Below are 16,902 nucleotides of genomic sequence, written 5' to 3'. Positions count from 1 at the left end.
ATCCTTACTTGTATTTAGCATCTATGATTAAGCATGTGTGTGCGCGAAATATGTAAGATTGCTGATCCCCTCCATTGTTTTGTGTCTTTCTACAATTTTTTATTGGAATAAATACCTTTTTTCATGTTGCCCAGTAGCCATCCGTTTTTCTTACATTTGACATTTCAGATGTGTTCTTTTTATTTTTGTGACATTAAAATGATGTATTCATGGGGATGCTGTTTAATTCCGTCTTGGAAGTAGGTAAACATAGTCCTAGATGTCGCCGTCTCTTCTTCCTATCAGTTTCAGTACTGATTCTGCCTATATGGTTTGAGGTAGTGCAGGTTGGTGCTGAAAAGTTCATTTTGTGCAGATGAAGAGCTCCAATTTAAAGGGAAATTACATTCCCTGCTTCTTCCTTTCCCCCATCAAGGCTACAGTGTCTATATATAAAAACAATTACATGTACTGCATTTTTTTTTACCCATGAGCACATTTCCATCTGGATCCTGACAGGCCATAGCAAAGGAGTCCAAACAACATAGTAGTAAGATTTCTATGGGAGGTCTTTGGTTTTGGGGAAAAAACTGTAAATTTCGGTAAGCAACATCACCATTTTATAAGCTTTTAAAATATCGGTTTTGTATAGATATCTACAGTGCAGTAACATAAGTCAAAAGTCCATCAGACTATTGGATATCAATTTGCAATACAAAGTGTATAAAAAAAGGCTGATTTTGATTGGCACCTCTTATACATGTCCATGTGCAGATCTCCGTGTGTATAAAAAGCAGTATACTGTACTGCACAGTATGTGCACAGCAATTAGAACTTGTGTAAGTTAGTACAAGGCAGATGCTTTTTTACATTGTTGTAAACATTATGATGTACCGCCTCAGCATGTTATTGACTTTTATGCCGCATTAACTGCTAAGATATACTATATGTATATGTGAAAATTGTTAATGCAGTATGCTTATTGCTGCACTGATCTAGCCTACCCCTGACAAGAGGATCTTAAGTGCCATGTGACAGAGTAGCTAAAAGGAAAAGAGAGTATGATGTGGTGTTATGCTGACAAAGGGACAGACGTTTAAAGAGGTCTGAAGAGATATGGCTGACAGAGGAGCTGATGAAGTAGGAGGGTCTGATGTAGTACATGGTTGACAGAGGTGCTTATTGCTGAACTCATCTAGCCTACCCCTGACAAGAGGATCTTAAGTGCCATGTGACAGAGTGGCTAAAAGGAAAAGAGGGTATGATGTGGTATTATGCTAGTTTAAGAAGGTCTGAAGAGATATGGCTGACAGAGGAGCTGATGAAGTAGGAGGGTCTGATGTGGTATGTGGCTGACCGAGGGTATGTGGCTGACAGAGGAGCTGATGAAGTAGGAGGGTCTGATGTGGTATGTGGCTGACCGAGGGTATGTGGCTTACAGTGGGGCTGATAGAGTAGGGGCGTCTGATGTGGTATGTGGCTGACTGAGGGGCTGATAAAGTACGAGGGGCTGATGTGGTATGTGGCTGACTGAGGTGCTGATGTGGTACATGGCTGACAGGGGCTGATGAAGTAGGAGGGGTAGTGTGGTATGTGGCTGACAGAAGGGCTGATGTGGTATGTCGCTGACAGAGGGCTGATGTGATACATGGCTGACAGAGGAGCTGATGTGGTATGTGGCTGACAGAGGGGCTGATGTGGTATGTGGCTGACAGAGGGGCTGATGTGGTATGTGGCTGACAGAGGGCTGATGTGGTATGTGGCTGACAGAGGGGCTGATGTGGTATGTGGCTGACAGAGGAGCTGATGTGGTATGTGGCTGACAGAGGGGCTGATGTCGTATGTGGCTGACAGAGGGGCTGATGTGGTATGTGGCTGACAGAGGAGCTGATGTTGTATGTGGCTGACAGAGGGGCTGATGTGGTATGTGGCTGACAGAGGAGCTGATGTTGTATTTGGCTGACAGAGGGGCTGATGTGGTATTTGGCTGACAGAGGGGCTGATGTGGTATTTGGCTGACAGAGGGGCTGATGTGGTATTTGGCTGACAGAGGGGCTGATGTGGTATGTGGCTGACAGAGGGCTGATGTGGTATGTGGCTGACAGAGGGGCTGATGTGGTATGTGGCTGACAGAGGAGCTGATGTGGTATGTGGCTGACAGAGGGGCTGATGTGGTATGTGGCTGACAGAGGGGCTGATGTGGTATGTGGCTGACAGAGGGGCTGATGTGGTATTTGGCTGACAGAGGGGCTGATGTGGAATGTGGCTGACAGAGGGGCTGATGTGGTATTTGGATGACAGAGGGGCTGATGTGGTATGTGGCTGACAGAGGAGCTGATGTGGAATGTGGCTGACAGAGGGGCTGATGTGGTATGTGGCTGACAGAGGGGCTGATGTGGTATGTGGCTGACAGAGGGGCTGATGTGGTATGTGGCTGACAGAGGAGCTGATGTGGTATGTGGCTGACAGAGGGGCTGATGTGGTATGTGGCTGACAGAGGGGCTGATGTGGTATGTGGCTGACAGAGGGGCTGATGTGGTATTTGGCTGACAGAGGGGCTGATGTGGAATGTGGCTGACAGAGGGGCTGATGTGGTATTTGGATGACAGAGGGGCTGATGTGGTATGTGGCTGACAGAGGAGCTGATGTGGTATGTGGCTGACAGAGGGGCTGATGTGGTATGTGGCTGACAGAGGGGCTGATGTGGTATTTGGCTGACAGAGGGGCTGATGTGGAATGTGGCTGACAGAGGGGCTGATGTGGTATTTGGATGACAGAGGGGCTGATGTGGTATGTGGCTGACAGAGGAGCTGATGTGGTGTTTGGCTGACAGAGGGGCTGATGTGGTATGTGGCTGACAGAGGGGCTGATGTGGTATGTGGCTGACAGAGGGGCTGATGTGGTATGTGGCTGACAGAGGGGCTGATGTGGTATGTGGCTGACAGAGGAGCTGATGTGGTATGTGGCTGACAGAGGGGCTGATGTGGTATGTGGCTGACAGAGGGGCTGATGTGGTATGTGGCTGACAGAGGAGCTGATGTGGTATGTGGCTGACAGAGGGGCTGATGTGGTATGTGGCTGACAGAGGGGCTGATGTGGTATGTGGCTGACAGAGGGGCTGATGTGGTATTTGGCTGACAGAGGGGCTGATGTGGAATGTGGCTGACAGAGGGGCTGATGTGGTATTTGGATGACAGAGGGGCTGATGTGGTATGTGGCTGACAGAGGAGCTGATGTGGTATGTGGCTGACAGAGGAGCTGATGTGGTATGTGGCTGACAGAGGGGCTGATGTGGTATGTGGCTGACAGAGGGGCTGATGTGGTATGTGGCTGACAGAGGAGCTGATGTGGTATGTGGCTGACAGAGGGGCTGATGTGGTATGTGGCTGACAGAGGGGCTGATGTGGTATGTGGCTGACAGAGGGGCTGATGTGGTATTTGGCTGACAGAGGGGCTGATGTGGAATGTGGCTGACAGAGGGGCTGATGTGGTATTTGGATGACAGAGGGGCTGATGTGGTATGTGGCTGACAGAGGAGCTGATGTGGTGTTTGGCTGACAGAGGGGCTGATGTGGTATGTGGCTGACAGAGGGGCTGATGTGGTATGTGGCTGACAGAGGGGCTGATGTGGTATGTGGCTGACAGAGGGGCTGATGTGGTATGTGGCTGACAGAGGAGCTGATGTGGTATGTGGCTGACAGAGGGGCTGATGTGGTATGTGGCTGACAGAGGGGCTGATGTGGTATGTGGCTGACAGAGGAGCTGATGTGGTATTTGGCTGACAGAGGGGCTGATGTGGTATGTGGCTGACAGAGGAGCTGATGTGGTATTTGGCTGACAGAGGGGCTGATGTGGTATGTGGCTGACAGAGGAGCTGATGTGGTATGTGGCTGACAGAGGGGCTGATGTGGTATGTGGCTGACAGAGGAGCTGATGTGGTATGTGGCTGACAGAGGAGCTGATGTGGTATGTGGCTGACAGAGGGGCTGATGTGGTATGTGGCTGACAGAGGGGCTGATGTGGTATGTGGCTGACAGAGGGGCTGATGTGGTATTTGGCTGACAGAGGGGCTGATGTGGAATGTGGCTGACAGAGGGGCTGATGTGATACATAGCTGACAGAGGGGCTGATGTGGTATGTGGCTGACAGAGGGGCTGATGTGATACATAGCTGACAGAGGGGCTGATGTGGTATGTGGCTGACAGAGGGTCTGATGTCGTCAGGAGGGTCTGATATGGCTGACAAAAGGGCTAAAGGCCCAGGAGGGCTTAGCGTAATTTCTTTAAAAATAGCTTCATGGTTGTTAACATTTTTTTCCCCATTTTACTTCTTGTGATGCATTAAAGGGACAGTCAAGTCCAAAATAAACTTTCATGATGCAAACAGGGCATACAATTTTAAACAACTTTCCAATTTACTTTTATCACCAATTTTGCTTTGTTCTCTTGTTATTCTTAGTTGGAAGCTAAACCTAGGAGGTTCATATGCTAATTTCTTAGACCTTGAAGGCCACCTCTAATCTGAATGCATTTTTGACAGTTTTTCACCACTAGAGGGCATTAGTTCATGCATGTCATTTAGATAACATTGAGCTCACACATGTAAAGTTACCTACGAGTCAGCACTGATTGACTAAAATGCAAGTCTATCAAAAGAACTGAAATAAGGGGGCAGTTTGCAGAGGCATGGATACAAGCTAATTACAGAGGTAAAACGTGTATTATTATAACTGTGTTAGTTATGCAAAACTGGGGAATGGGTAATAAAGAATTTATCTATCTTTTTAAACAACAAAAAATCTGGTGTTGACTGTCCCTTTAAATGCAAATATAATTATGGTAATAAAATACAAGATGATTTGCTAAAAATTACTATAAGGCACACAAGAGCGTTTAGATTATCACTCATTTGGCACACAGGTCACCATGCTGGCCATTGCAAAAATGTACTTTCAAGTCTAAATAGATTTTGCTAAGTAGTATAGACACCATTCTCTCTTTATCCCTTCTGATGGGGGTTCGAATCAGGGTCGGCGGCAATGCCCACCCAAATGGAATGTTGTGCCCCCTCACAAAATATTGATATAATCATACGCTTTAAAAATAATAAATAAAATAATGAATTATGTAATGCTGCATGCTTGGGGCATAGTTACCTGCCGAACTGTGAAGTCGCATCACGCATCTGCAAGGAGCTCCGTGTCTTAACCTCTTATTTGGAATTGGAAGTTAATTAAAGACTTTTTGGACTTGTCTTTAACCCTATTAATTTTACCTAACTATTGTGAGGTACTCATGTTCTTAAACAATAGACCTTGATAAGAATATGATTGTATCATACAAAATATAGTATAAATAAAGTAGGCCAGGCCTAAGATCACAGTGCACTTTTGAGGAGTCGATAGACGCGTTAGCCATTTATAGACTTATATTTATATGATACAATCATATTCTTATAGGTTTACAGTACATGCTGTAGGTTGTATTAAGTAGCCTGATATCTGTTAGTTATTGCGAAACAGGTATAGCTAAATCTAATCTACCAAATTACCAGTACCTGAAAACCTAGTATCCTCACTGCTATTGCAAACAAAGGGATTAATTGCATATGGGGGGGGGGGGTGCATGGCTGTTTAGGGGACATGATTAAGATTTGAGAATAAGTTTAATTAAGGGTTTTGGATCATGGTGATTAAGGGGTGAATTGTTTTTAAGGAGCTATTGCACTGGGGGTCTCAAGTTTAATGGCTGTGTTTTAGTGCACTGCATAGGATTTAGATTTCATTATTTTACCTAGTGATTTAGCACATATTCTCCAAATGTTATTAGTGGGGGATAAGCCAGCCAGAAGCTACACTTTTCTGCAGAATATGTAGGTCTGCTCTTATTTTGACTCTCATACATGCTTTATAAATGTGTGCCCCCTCATGAAAAAAGCCCCCCCCCCCCATTTCATTCGTTCTGGAGCCGACCCTGGTTTAAATGTTATGTCTCCTCGTAAAAAGTAATTCCTCCACTTCTGAGTCTTCCTCTTCTTATTACGGTCTGCTGAGGCTATGCTTCAGTTTGTATTTTTGATCATGCTAAGTATTACTTTATGCAATTCATCTAGACCTTGAACATATGGGCGAATCTAGGTCTAGCAATCAAACTAGCTGTTTTTAGTTTACTCTCTCACTAGGTCCTCTTGGCTATATGTGGACCAAAGCCAAGAAGAAGTGGAAGTGTATATGTAGGAAACCAGTTGTGAACATCTCTAGGTGGTTTCTACCTTTTCTAAGAGGAACACAGCATTGTACAGTGCTTGTAACTGAAAGATATGAGCACTTTTAGTATGAAGAAATAGTTTTTTGTTTTTATTTTATGTTTGTCTTGTTTGTGGTTTAAAATGGGATCTGACATCAGTCTTTTTTTATTTTTATTTTTTTATATGCATTATGTAGGGAGGAAGATGAATATTCTGAGCTACGATCAGAACACAGTCACAGCCAGCTTGAAGTCAATGACGACACTCGCAGTCTGGACCAGGACCAGACATCAGTGTCTGTGCAAGAGAATCAATCCACAATGGTCACTGTGGATATGGGTAAGTAATGGCATGAACATATGTTTTTACTCTCCATTAATAATAAGGAAATTTAAATTTGTATATAGTCCTTACAATATACCGGATGCTGCACACCCACATATTGTTTATAAATATATATGAAGGCTATATAACTAAATAGAAGATATATCACTAGTGATAACTCACTCACTTTAGTTTGATGTATCATGCTAAAATATGGTGTTGAAAATGTCTTTCCATTTGTTTCCTTTACCATCTTATATGCTACAGTATGGTTTAGAAATGTCTTGCTGTTTGTTTTCATGTCCCTGTGATTTGATTGGCCTAACACACTACACTTAACTTTTCCATACTATTCATGTGTTAACAAAAATCATTTAAAGGGACATGAAACACAATTTTTTTCTTTCATGCTTTAGGTAGAACATACAATTTTAAACAACTTTACAAATTACTTCTATTATCAAATTTGCTTCATTCTCTTGGTATCATTTTTTGAAGGGGCAGTAATGCACTGCTGGTTTCTAACTGAACACATGGGTGAGCCAATGACAATCAGTATATGTATGCAGTCACCAATCAGCAGCTAGAAGACAGGTTATTTGCTGCTCCTGAGCTTACCTAGATAAACCTTTCAGCGAAGGATAACAAGAGAAGAAAACCAATTAAATAATAGAAATAAATTGGAAAGTTGTTAAAATTGTATGCTCTGTCTAAATCATGAGTGTCTAATTATGACTTTACTGTCCCTTTATTAACATTTATATTGTATCTTCTCCTTGATCAATGGATATTATTGGCTATTATTAAAGGGACACTGAACCCAAATTTTTTCTTTCTTGATTCAGATAGAGCATGCACTTTTAAGCAACTTTCTAATTTACTTCTATTATCAATTATTCTTCCTTCTCTTGCTATCTTTATTTGAAAAAGAAGGCATCTAAGCTAAGGAGCCAGCAAATGTTTGGTTTCAGAACCATGGACAGCACTGGTTTATTGGTGCTGTCCAATCAGCAAGGACAACCCAGGTTGTTCACCAAAAATGGGCCGGCATCTAAACTTACATTCTTGCTTTTCAAATAAAGATACCAAGAGAATGAAGAAAAATTGATAATAGGAGTAAATTAGAAAGTTGCTTAAAATTGCATGCTCTATCTGAATCACAAAAGAAAAAAATTGGGTACAGTGTCCATTTAAGAATCAGGGGTTATAGTTGTGTACTGAACTACTTAAAATAGCTCTTCACAAGTTGATTTTGAGTCTTACAATTTAAAATAAACCTTTTCATACTATGTAGACAAATTCTGTATATACTAAACTTTTACAAACTAAGGCCATAAGACCAAAATGTGTTTGACTAGTCTTATTCCCCTCATTACAGATGAACCAATCTTATTTACCCCCATTAAAGATGAACTATTCTTATTTACCCCCCATTACAGATGAAGTATTCTTATTTACCCATTTATTACAGATTAAATAATTTCATTTCCCCCGTGTTACAGATGCACCATTATTATTTACCCCCATTACACATTAACTATTCTTATTTACCCCCCCCATTACAGATTAACTATTCTTGTTTATCCCCCATTACAGATGAACTATTCTTATTTACCCCCCATTACAGATTAACTATTCTTACTTACCCCCCATTACAGATTAACTATTCTTACTTACCCCCCATTACAGATGAACTATTCTTATTTACCCCCCATTACAGATGAACTATTCTTACTTACCCCCCATTACAGATGAACTATTCTTATTTATCCCCCATTAAAGATGAACTATTCTTATTTACCCCCCATTACAGATGAACTATTCTTACTTACCCCCCATTACAGATGAACTATTCTTACTTACCCCCCATTACAGATGAACTATTCTTATTTACCCCCCATTACAGATGAACTATTCTTACTTACCCCCCATTACAGATGAACTATTCTTACTTACCCCCCATTACAGATGAACTATTCTTATTTACCCCCCATTACAGATTAACTATTCTTACTTACCCCCCATTACAGATGAACTATTCTTACTTACCCCCCATTACAGATGAACTATTCTTATTTACCCCCCATTACAGATGAACTATTCTTATTTACCCCCCATTACAGATGAACTATTCTTACTTACCCCCCATTACAGATTAACTATTCTTACTTACCCCCCATTACAGATTAACTATTCTTATTTACCCCCCATTACAGATGAACTATTCTTACTTACCCCCCATTACAGATGAACTATTCTTATTTATCCCCCATTACAGATGAACTATTCTTATTTACCCCCCATTACAGATGAACTATTCTTACTTACCCCCCATTACAGATGAACTATTCTTATTTACCCCCATTACAGATTAACTATTCTTATTTACCCATTTATTTCAGATTAAATCATTTCATTTCCCCGTGTTACAGATTCACCATTATTATTTACCCCCATTATAAATTAACTAAACTTATTTACCCCCTATTATAGATGAACTATTCTTACTTATCACCCCATTACAGATTATTTTTTACCCATGTTAGTAATTTGCAACACGTCAATCAAAGTAGCATGTGTACAAGCTGCTTATGCACAGAACATGATTTCAGTACATTAAAGCGATATAAAACCCAAAAATATTCTTCTGTGATTCAGACAGAGCACACACCATTTTAAAAACGTTTCCAATTTACTTTTATTATCAAATTAGCTTTGTTCCCATGATATTCTTTGTTGAAAAGGTACATAGGTAGGCATCTGGAGCACTACATGGCAGGTAATAATGCTGCAATATAGTGCTCTTGCAAATGGATAACATTCTTGCAAAACTGCTGCCATATAGTGCTCCTGAAATGGGCTGGCTCCTAAGTTAGGCCCCTGCTTTCCAACAAAAGATACCAAGAGAATGAAGAAATTTGATTATATAAATAAATTAGAACGTTGTTTAAAATCGCATGCTCTATCTGAATCATGAAAGAAAAATTTGTGGTTTCATATCCCTTTAAAGAGATTTTGAACACCTTTTGCTTATGGGTTTAAATTATGCTTTGCCCTATGCTTTCCAGAAAACCTGGAGTTTGATCCTTGGCTTATCTAGGGATCGTAGGTCTTGCACAATTACACATAAGCAAGAGGTGTTTAAAGGGCCATAATAGTTGAAAAATTGCAAGTTGTAATTTGTAAGTATGTCACTTTAATGTCTCGATGTAAACATTTAGGGCCAGATTACGAGTTGAGCACAAAACATTGTTTACGCTAAAACAATATTTGCATTCACATATGCTTATGTGTGCTGGTATGACAACTTAGGCGCAATGCGCTCACGAAAGCGTGCTTCCATAGGTGATAGGAGCCTCATTCTTATGCTGTCATACATGGCACAGAACCTAAGCACAGCAAAGGGTGTAAGTAGCTCCTTTGCTAGAGCTTGGGTATAATTTCCCACAAGTAAGGAATGCAGATGTGGACTCTCCCTGTATTAAGAAGGAAAACATAAATTATGCTTACCTGATAATATCCTTTCCTTCTGTACAGGGAGAGTCCACAGCTCCCGCCCTGTGTTCTCCGATGGGCGGCCCTAAATTTTAACTTTTTTTCTGGCACCTTTTTCACCCTGATATTTCTCCTACTGTTCCTTGTTCCCTTGGCAGAATGACTGGGGGATGAGGGAAGTGGGGGAGGTATTTAAGCCTTTGGCTGGGGTGACTTAGCCTCCTTTTGGTAGCCAGGTTCAGTATTTCCCACAAGTAAGGAATGCAGCTGTGGACTCTCCCTATACAGAAGGAAAGGAAATGATCAGTTAAGCATAATTTATGTTTTTTTATAAAGAAAAAAAAAAACTACACTTTTTCATTATTACAAAATATGACCCTCTATTTTTGGAGGCTTTTGGGGCACTTTTAGAAAATTAACCAGAGATCTGATCTCTAGTTATTTTTTTGAGCGCTATAATTGCTACTGTGAGCTTGCGGTAGTAATAACCAGCCACTTGCAATCGCTGGTTATGTATTGTGCGTCCATAAACGGGCGAATTAGCCAGTTTACAGGAGCGAGATAAATTAGTGCTACACTAGTAATCTAGCCCTATATGGGGGGGGAATAACGCAATCATTGATGCAATCACGTGATTTCAATGCTGGGATCGGATAATGGGGAACTACCTAAGATGCTAGGCACCCCCCCCTTCAGATTTTCCATTGCCTAAAACCAGGAGGGAGCAGGATACCAAAAAAGGCATGATGTTCCCTGGAATGTCCTAACAGCATCTAGGGGTTAAATCATTAATGATCACTTTATTTCCTTATTTTCATTCTGTCAGAATATACTAAATGACACAGCATTGTCTGCCACAGTTTATTAGCAGTAGCTCATGTAATTGATATAACAACACACAGTATTCAAAATGTTTACTTAGTAAATTGTAGCTACTTATAATAAATTGAAAACACCCTTAAGGAAACTCACATTTCTTTGTATCTCATATTTTAGTAAATATTTTTTTTTTTAATTTTTCTAGAAATAGTTTGGTAGGTAAATATAAAGGTAAAACTGTGTTTGTTTTCATGTATAAACATTATTTTCTGTAGTCCTGTTGTACAAAATAAAAACAAAGGTGCTTAACTTTCTTGCTTTAAATTTTGTGAAAATATTGCTTCTTTGTGGAAAGGATATTTTATCAACCACCAACCTTGTGTCTCACAAATCAGAACAACTGTGAAATTATTTTTCTCCTGTTGCAGTGCTTATAAGTAACTCCTAGAATATAAAATAGGAGCTAGACTGCCCTGTTTATCAAAAACAAAACATCAGTTCTACCTAGAGAAGCAGCAGAGACAAAAAGTAAGAATGTCCCTTTGTTAAGAAATCTCTAGGGTAAGCATTAAAAGGATAGCAAACTCATTTTTGTTTCTAACTGTAGCAACCAATCAGCAAGCACTACCCAGATGCTGAACCAAAAATGGGCCTGCTCCTAAGCTTTCATTCCTGCCTTTTCAAATAAAGATAGCAAGAGAACGAAGAATAATTCATAATAGAAGTAAATTAGAAAGTTGCTTAAAATTGCATGCTCTATCTGAATCATGGGTTTCAACTTGGGTTTCAATCCATTTAAAGGGTCATTAAATTATAGAATTGTCTCCCCTTTTATGTGCCCCCAATGATCCATTTTACCTATTTAGAGTTGTTTAAAAATAGCTATTTTATCTTTATTTTGTTATTTTAAATAGCATGTACCTGTTTAAACCTTCACATATACTGAAAATATGAATCGTGCAGTATTGTTTGAGACTTTCTGTAGCCAAAAGATAGCAGCAGAAAATAACTTTGAGTACAATTAACTCTTTAGCTGCTTGTCTGAGTACATTTTTCTTTAAATATGCTGTGATAGCATTTGTCACTTTTCCACAACTGAATATGAAGTGAAAGAGTAATTTATGATTTATTTATTTGTGATAAATATGTTGAGTATAATTGCTTGTCTACAATGTTTATTGCTCGTCTAATATTTAATTGCAGGCTAGAGGTTTTTTGTTTAATATTGTTAAAGGAACACTAAATGCATTTTGTGTACCTCATCATGGATACTAGACTGCAGGTACCTGAAGGAGAGTTGCTGCACATGTGGTGAAATAGAGATTTCAACATGGCCGCACCCATAACTAGATAAAGGCAGCAAATAACCTCAATACTATGCATATAAATGTATTTAGTATCTAAGGTCCCTTTAAGTAGACTACTTACATATGCTCTCCCTCCGGTAGTTGACAAAGTTATATAAAACTTGGGCTACAGCAACATGTTTTTTTATGTGACAGGAAAAGGCAGGGCCGTCTTTAACACAAGGCAAAAGGGGCAGTCTTTGTTGAGGGGCCCAAGAGTCCTTTTTTTAGTTCATGCCAGACTGCTGATGTCATGTGACATGGGGACACACACAGTCAGTCCTAATATTTTCACAGTCAAAAGTTATCTGCTTATATTTATTTGTGAGAAACTGTGCCAGACCGTGCCGATGTCATGTGACAGTCCAAGCTAGTGCCAAGTGCTGTTTTAGATGTGCACTATGCAGCACTGGAGTGCAGCACTGGATGCTACGTCCTAACTCGGCATCCAGCCAATCCCACTGCATCAGAAAAGGTCCTGCTGGGGTTACCACTGTTACCAGGTAACTGTTCTGGTGGTGGGAATTGTTTCTGGGCAGGGCTGACTATAGGCGCATGCAGCAGAAAGCTGGAGTTGCAGGCACATGAGGATTTGAGCATCTGTGCAGCTGCACACACTGCTCTCTTCAGTCTTGAAGCTGCACACACTACTCTCTTCAGTCTTGAAGCCTTGGGCAGACAGCATCCAGTCTGCTGGTCCCCTTAGCCCTGCTCTTTCTGCTGTGGCTCTAAGATCAAGTAACTGAAGATTGTTAGGGGAACAGTGCTTTGTAGAAAGGTGTCAGTGGGAAGAATAAGTTAGTGTACACATGCCCCTCCCCCCATGCAGCATTGTCTAGTGCAGGATGAGAGGGAACTTGTTTCTAGCAAAGAAGTGACATGCTGCTGTGGCTGATGTATAGTGTCATGCTGATACTTCACACATTAAGGTAAGGTTTATTTTTATAGTTTTTATTTCTCTCTGTCTCAGGTTTTACAGCTTCCCATAGTAGTTCTACTGTTCCAGTCAGTAAACTTATATTTGTCTGCACCTCCATGTTTCTGCCTCAGTCTTTACCTTGCTTTGCTCCTGTTGGCTGCCCTAAATCTCTTTAACCAGCTAACCTCACACCAGAATCACATTCAAAAGCATATTAAATTAATCCAGAGTGGAGGAATTTATATATTTATTTACTGATTAGTACTGCTTAGGTCCAGTTTCACATATTGCAATTTTTTTTTTAATGATTAGCCCAGCAGTGGACGATCCACTGCTGGGCTAATAATTTAAAAGAAAATTATAAAATAAATTGATTTAGTTTTTTTCTGGGATGTTGGGGTGGAGAAAGAAATTGCATGGGGGGGGGCAAGAAATTGTTTGCCCAGGGTCCAGTCAATATTAAAGACGGCCCTGGGAAAAGGTATTTGCATACAGATGTGTTTCCTAACTTTTTGTATTGCGCTACATAAGTATCATTCAAGCTCTGGGTCATGTCCTGTGCTTTTTAGGTTAGCCTGCCTTCTGTCACATGTAATCTCTCATCATAGGCACTTTCTCTTTGTTAGATATTTTCCTTTCTCTTATCAGACATGTTGTACTCACTTTGTCTGACACACTTATTCCCTCTGTTAGAGATATACATTTATTGATCCAGAAATTGATACTGTATCGGAAGGTTAACCCTTCTTTTTTTTATCATTGTCTTTAGAAGTTAAAGGTACATGGAAGGGATCTCTTTGAACTGCTTTATAGAGACTGCCCCACTATGGGGGACTTAAAAAAAATAAAATAAAAAATACACTCACTAAACTGTAAACTGGCATACTGTCTACCAGTGCCTAAGATGGTGTCGACCAGTGAGGGTGAGGGAGGGAAGAGAGCTCTTCACTACAGCTAAATTTATCCTTTACAAGCTACCTGAATAACCCCGGCATTACCGGGAATTTCAGAAGTGTGGTGCACAGCTGCAATTAGCGGCCTCCTAATTGCCAAAAACAATGGCAAAGCCATATATGTCTGCTATTTCTAAACAAAGAGGATCCCAGAGAAGCTTTTACAACCATTTGTCTTATGACTGCAGTAGTTTTGTGTAAATATTTTAGTTTGTGAAAAAGTTAACGATTTTTTTAATGTGATTGTATGTGGTGGTGAAGCGGTGGCACAAAATATATAAAAATGGGCCTCGATCAATACCTTGGGAGGTCTACTAATATATATATATATATATATATATATATATATATATATATATATATATATATATATATATATATATATATATATATATATATAGTGTTGGCAGTTAAATGGAAAAAAAAAGCTCTGTTTAAATGGAGTGATAGCAAAAATGCTAAAATTCCCAGTGGTTAAGCAGGCTTGTCTCACCTTAATAGAGTCCTCCAGTGCATTTTATCTGGTCCTCCTCTTCTCCAGCCTGCGCACTGTATCTGCCTGACCCAATGAGAATTTCGTACAATTATAAACTTTTCAATTTGCTTCTGTTTTCAAATGTACCTGTATCTCTTGGTATCCATTGCTGAAACATAGCACCCTTCCATAAGAGCATACTTAGGCAGGTTTAGGAATGCACACATCTCGAGCACTATATGGCAGCAGTGTTTGCACCAAGGTTTGTAACAATGTTATACATATAGTGCTGAAGACATGCACACTCTTATTTATGCTATCAAAATAGGTGCTATATTACAATGAAGGTCTCTAAGAGAAACAGGTACATTTGTAATACAGGTAAATTGGAGTTTCTTTCATGTAATTAGCAAGAGTCCATGAGCTAGTGACGTATGGGATATACATTCCTACCAGGAGGGGCAAAGTTTCCCAAACCTCAAAATGCCTATAAATACACCCCCCACCTCACCCACAATTCAGTTTTACAAACTTTGCCTCCTGTGGAGGTGGTGAAGTAAGTTTGTGCTAGATTCTGCGTTGATATACACTCTGCAACAGGTTGGAGCCCGGTTTTCCTCTCAGCGTGCAGTGAATGTCAGAGGGATGTGAAGAGAGTATTGCCTATTTGAATTCAATGATCTCCTTCTACGGGGTCTATTTCATAGGTTCTCTGTTATCGGTCGTAGAGATTCATCTCTTACCTCCCTTTTCAGATCGACGATATACTCTTATATATACCATTACCTCTACTGATTCTCGTTTCAGTACTGGTTTGGCTTTCTACTACATGTAGATGAGTGTCCTGGGGTAAGTAAGTCTTATTTTCTGTGACACTCTAAGCTATGGTTGGGTACTTTTTTATAAAGTTCTAAATATATGTGTTTAAACATTTATTTGCCTTGATTCAGGATGTTCAACGTTCCTTATTTCAGACAGTCAGTTTCATATTTGGGATTATGCATATGAATAAATTAATTTTTTCTTACCTTAAAATTTGACTTTTTTCCTGTGGGCTGTTAGGCTCGCGGGGCTGAAAATGCTTCATTTTATTGCGTCATTCTTGGCGCGGACTTTCTTGGCGCAAAAAATTTCTTGTTAGGTGCTGTTGCATTTGTCTTGTTGTTTTGCATTTATTGATTATGCAAGTCCACTGTATTGACTGGTCCTTTAAACTGGACTATCATGCTAATTATTTCATTTGTGTCTTCATTTTATTGAATATTTTCGCAAATGAGGGTTAATCTATGTCTTTAGCTATTTTAGCTAGAAGAATTTTGTGATTTTTTTAAATAAAAAAATAAATAAAAAAATCCATATTTCTTTTGTTCTAAAGATGATCAATTATTTGTTTTATAATTGGATTCAATTCTTAACTCTGGGCTTCAAGATTGAGTTCTAAGACTAAAACTTTAAGCTTATACTAGTTTGGTTGTTCTTATTAAGGAACGAATTCCTGAGTTCTTTCCCAAGTAACATGTTGTTTATAATTGGGGTTCGAAATCAGCTCCCTAATATTGCGATGTACGTGCCGTATTCCAGCTTGACTGGTAAGGGGCAGGTTAAGACTTCTTTGAAATTTATTTGGTTCTATTTTGTCCAAATTTCTTTTTGATTTTATTCCAGTAAGGCTAACACTTTCTTTAAGTGTGTTTCTGTCCTATATATTTTGAGTACTGTTGAAGCATGGCTGGGCACCCATGGGGTTCAAGCGCTGCTCAGACCTGGAATCTTCTGGGGTATTTCTTCCAGTTCCTTTTTTAGGAACCGGGTTTGGAGTTTTATTCAAACTATTTTGCCTTTTTATGGTCATTGATAGCATTATTTGTTTTCATTAGATACAATAAATGCATATTTCTCCAACATAGGTGTGTCCGGTCCACGGCGTCATCCTTACTTGTGGGATATTCTCCTCCCCAACAGGAAATGGCAAAGAGCCCAGCAAAGCTGGTCACATGATCCCTCCTAGGCTCCGCCTACCCCAGTCATTCTCTTTGCCGTTGCACAGGCAACATCTCCACGGAGATGGCTAAGAGTTTTTTGGTGTTTAAATGTAGTTTTTATCCTTCAATCAAGTGTTTGTTATTTTAAAATAGTGCTGGTATGTACTATTTACTCTGAAACAGAAAAGAGATGAAGATTTCTGTTTGTAAGAGGAAGATGATTTTAGCAAGCGTTACTAAAATCGATTGCTGTTTCCACACAGGACTGTTGAGATGAAGTAACTTCAGTTGGGGGAAACAGTTTGCAGACTCTTCTGCTTGAGGTATGACTGGCCACATTTCTAACAAGACTTTGTAATGCTGG

General features: G+C 40.0%; 1 protein-coding gene across 4 annotated transcripts in view; it reads left to right on the top strand.

The window, feature by feature from the left end:
* MCC (MCC regulator of WNT signaling pathway) overlaps window positions 1-16,902 on the top strand; it is a 1,086,108-nt gene that overhangs the window by 764,126 nt on the left and 305,080 nt on the right. For all 4 annotated transcript variants that reach the window (XM_053701549.1, XM_053701547.1, XM_053701550.1 and 1 more), the window contains one exon: window positions 6,422-6,564. In XM_053701549.1, the coding sequence (XP_053557524.1) occupies window positions 6,422-6,564 (143 nt within the window). The remainder of the gene's footprint in view (window positions 1-6,421; window positions 6,565-16,902) is intronic.

This window comes from Bombina bombina, chromosome 2 (genome assembly GCF_027579735.1).
Source record: "Bombina bombina isolate aBomBom1 chromosome 2, aBomBom1.pri, whole genome shotgun sequence".
Taxonomy (NCBI): domain Eukaryota; kingdom Metazoa; phylum Chordata; class Amphibia; order Anura; family Bombinatoridae; genus Bombina; species Bombina bombina.
The sequence above is the reverse complement of the archived record's forward strand: the minus strand, read 5'-3'. Positions and strand labels throughout refer to the sequence as shown.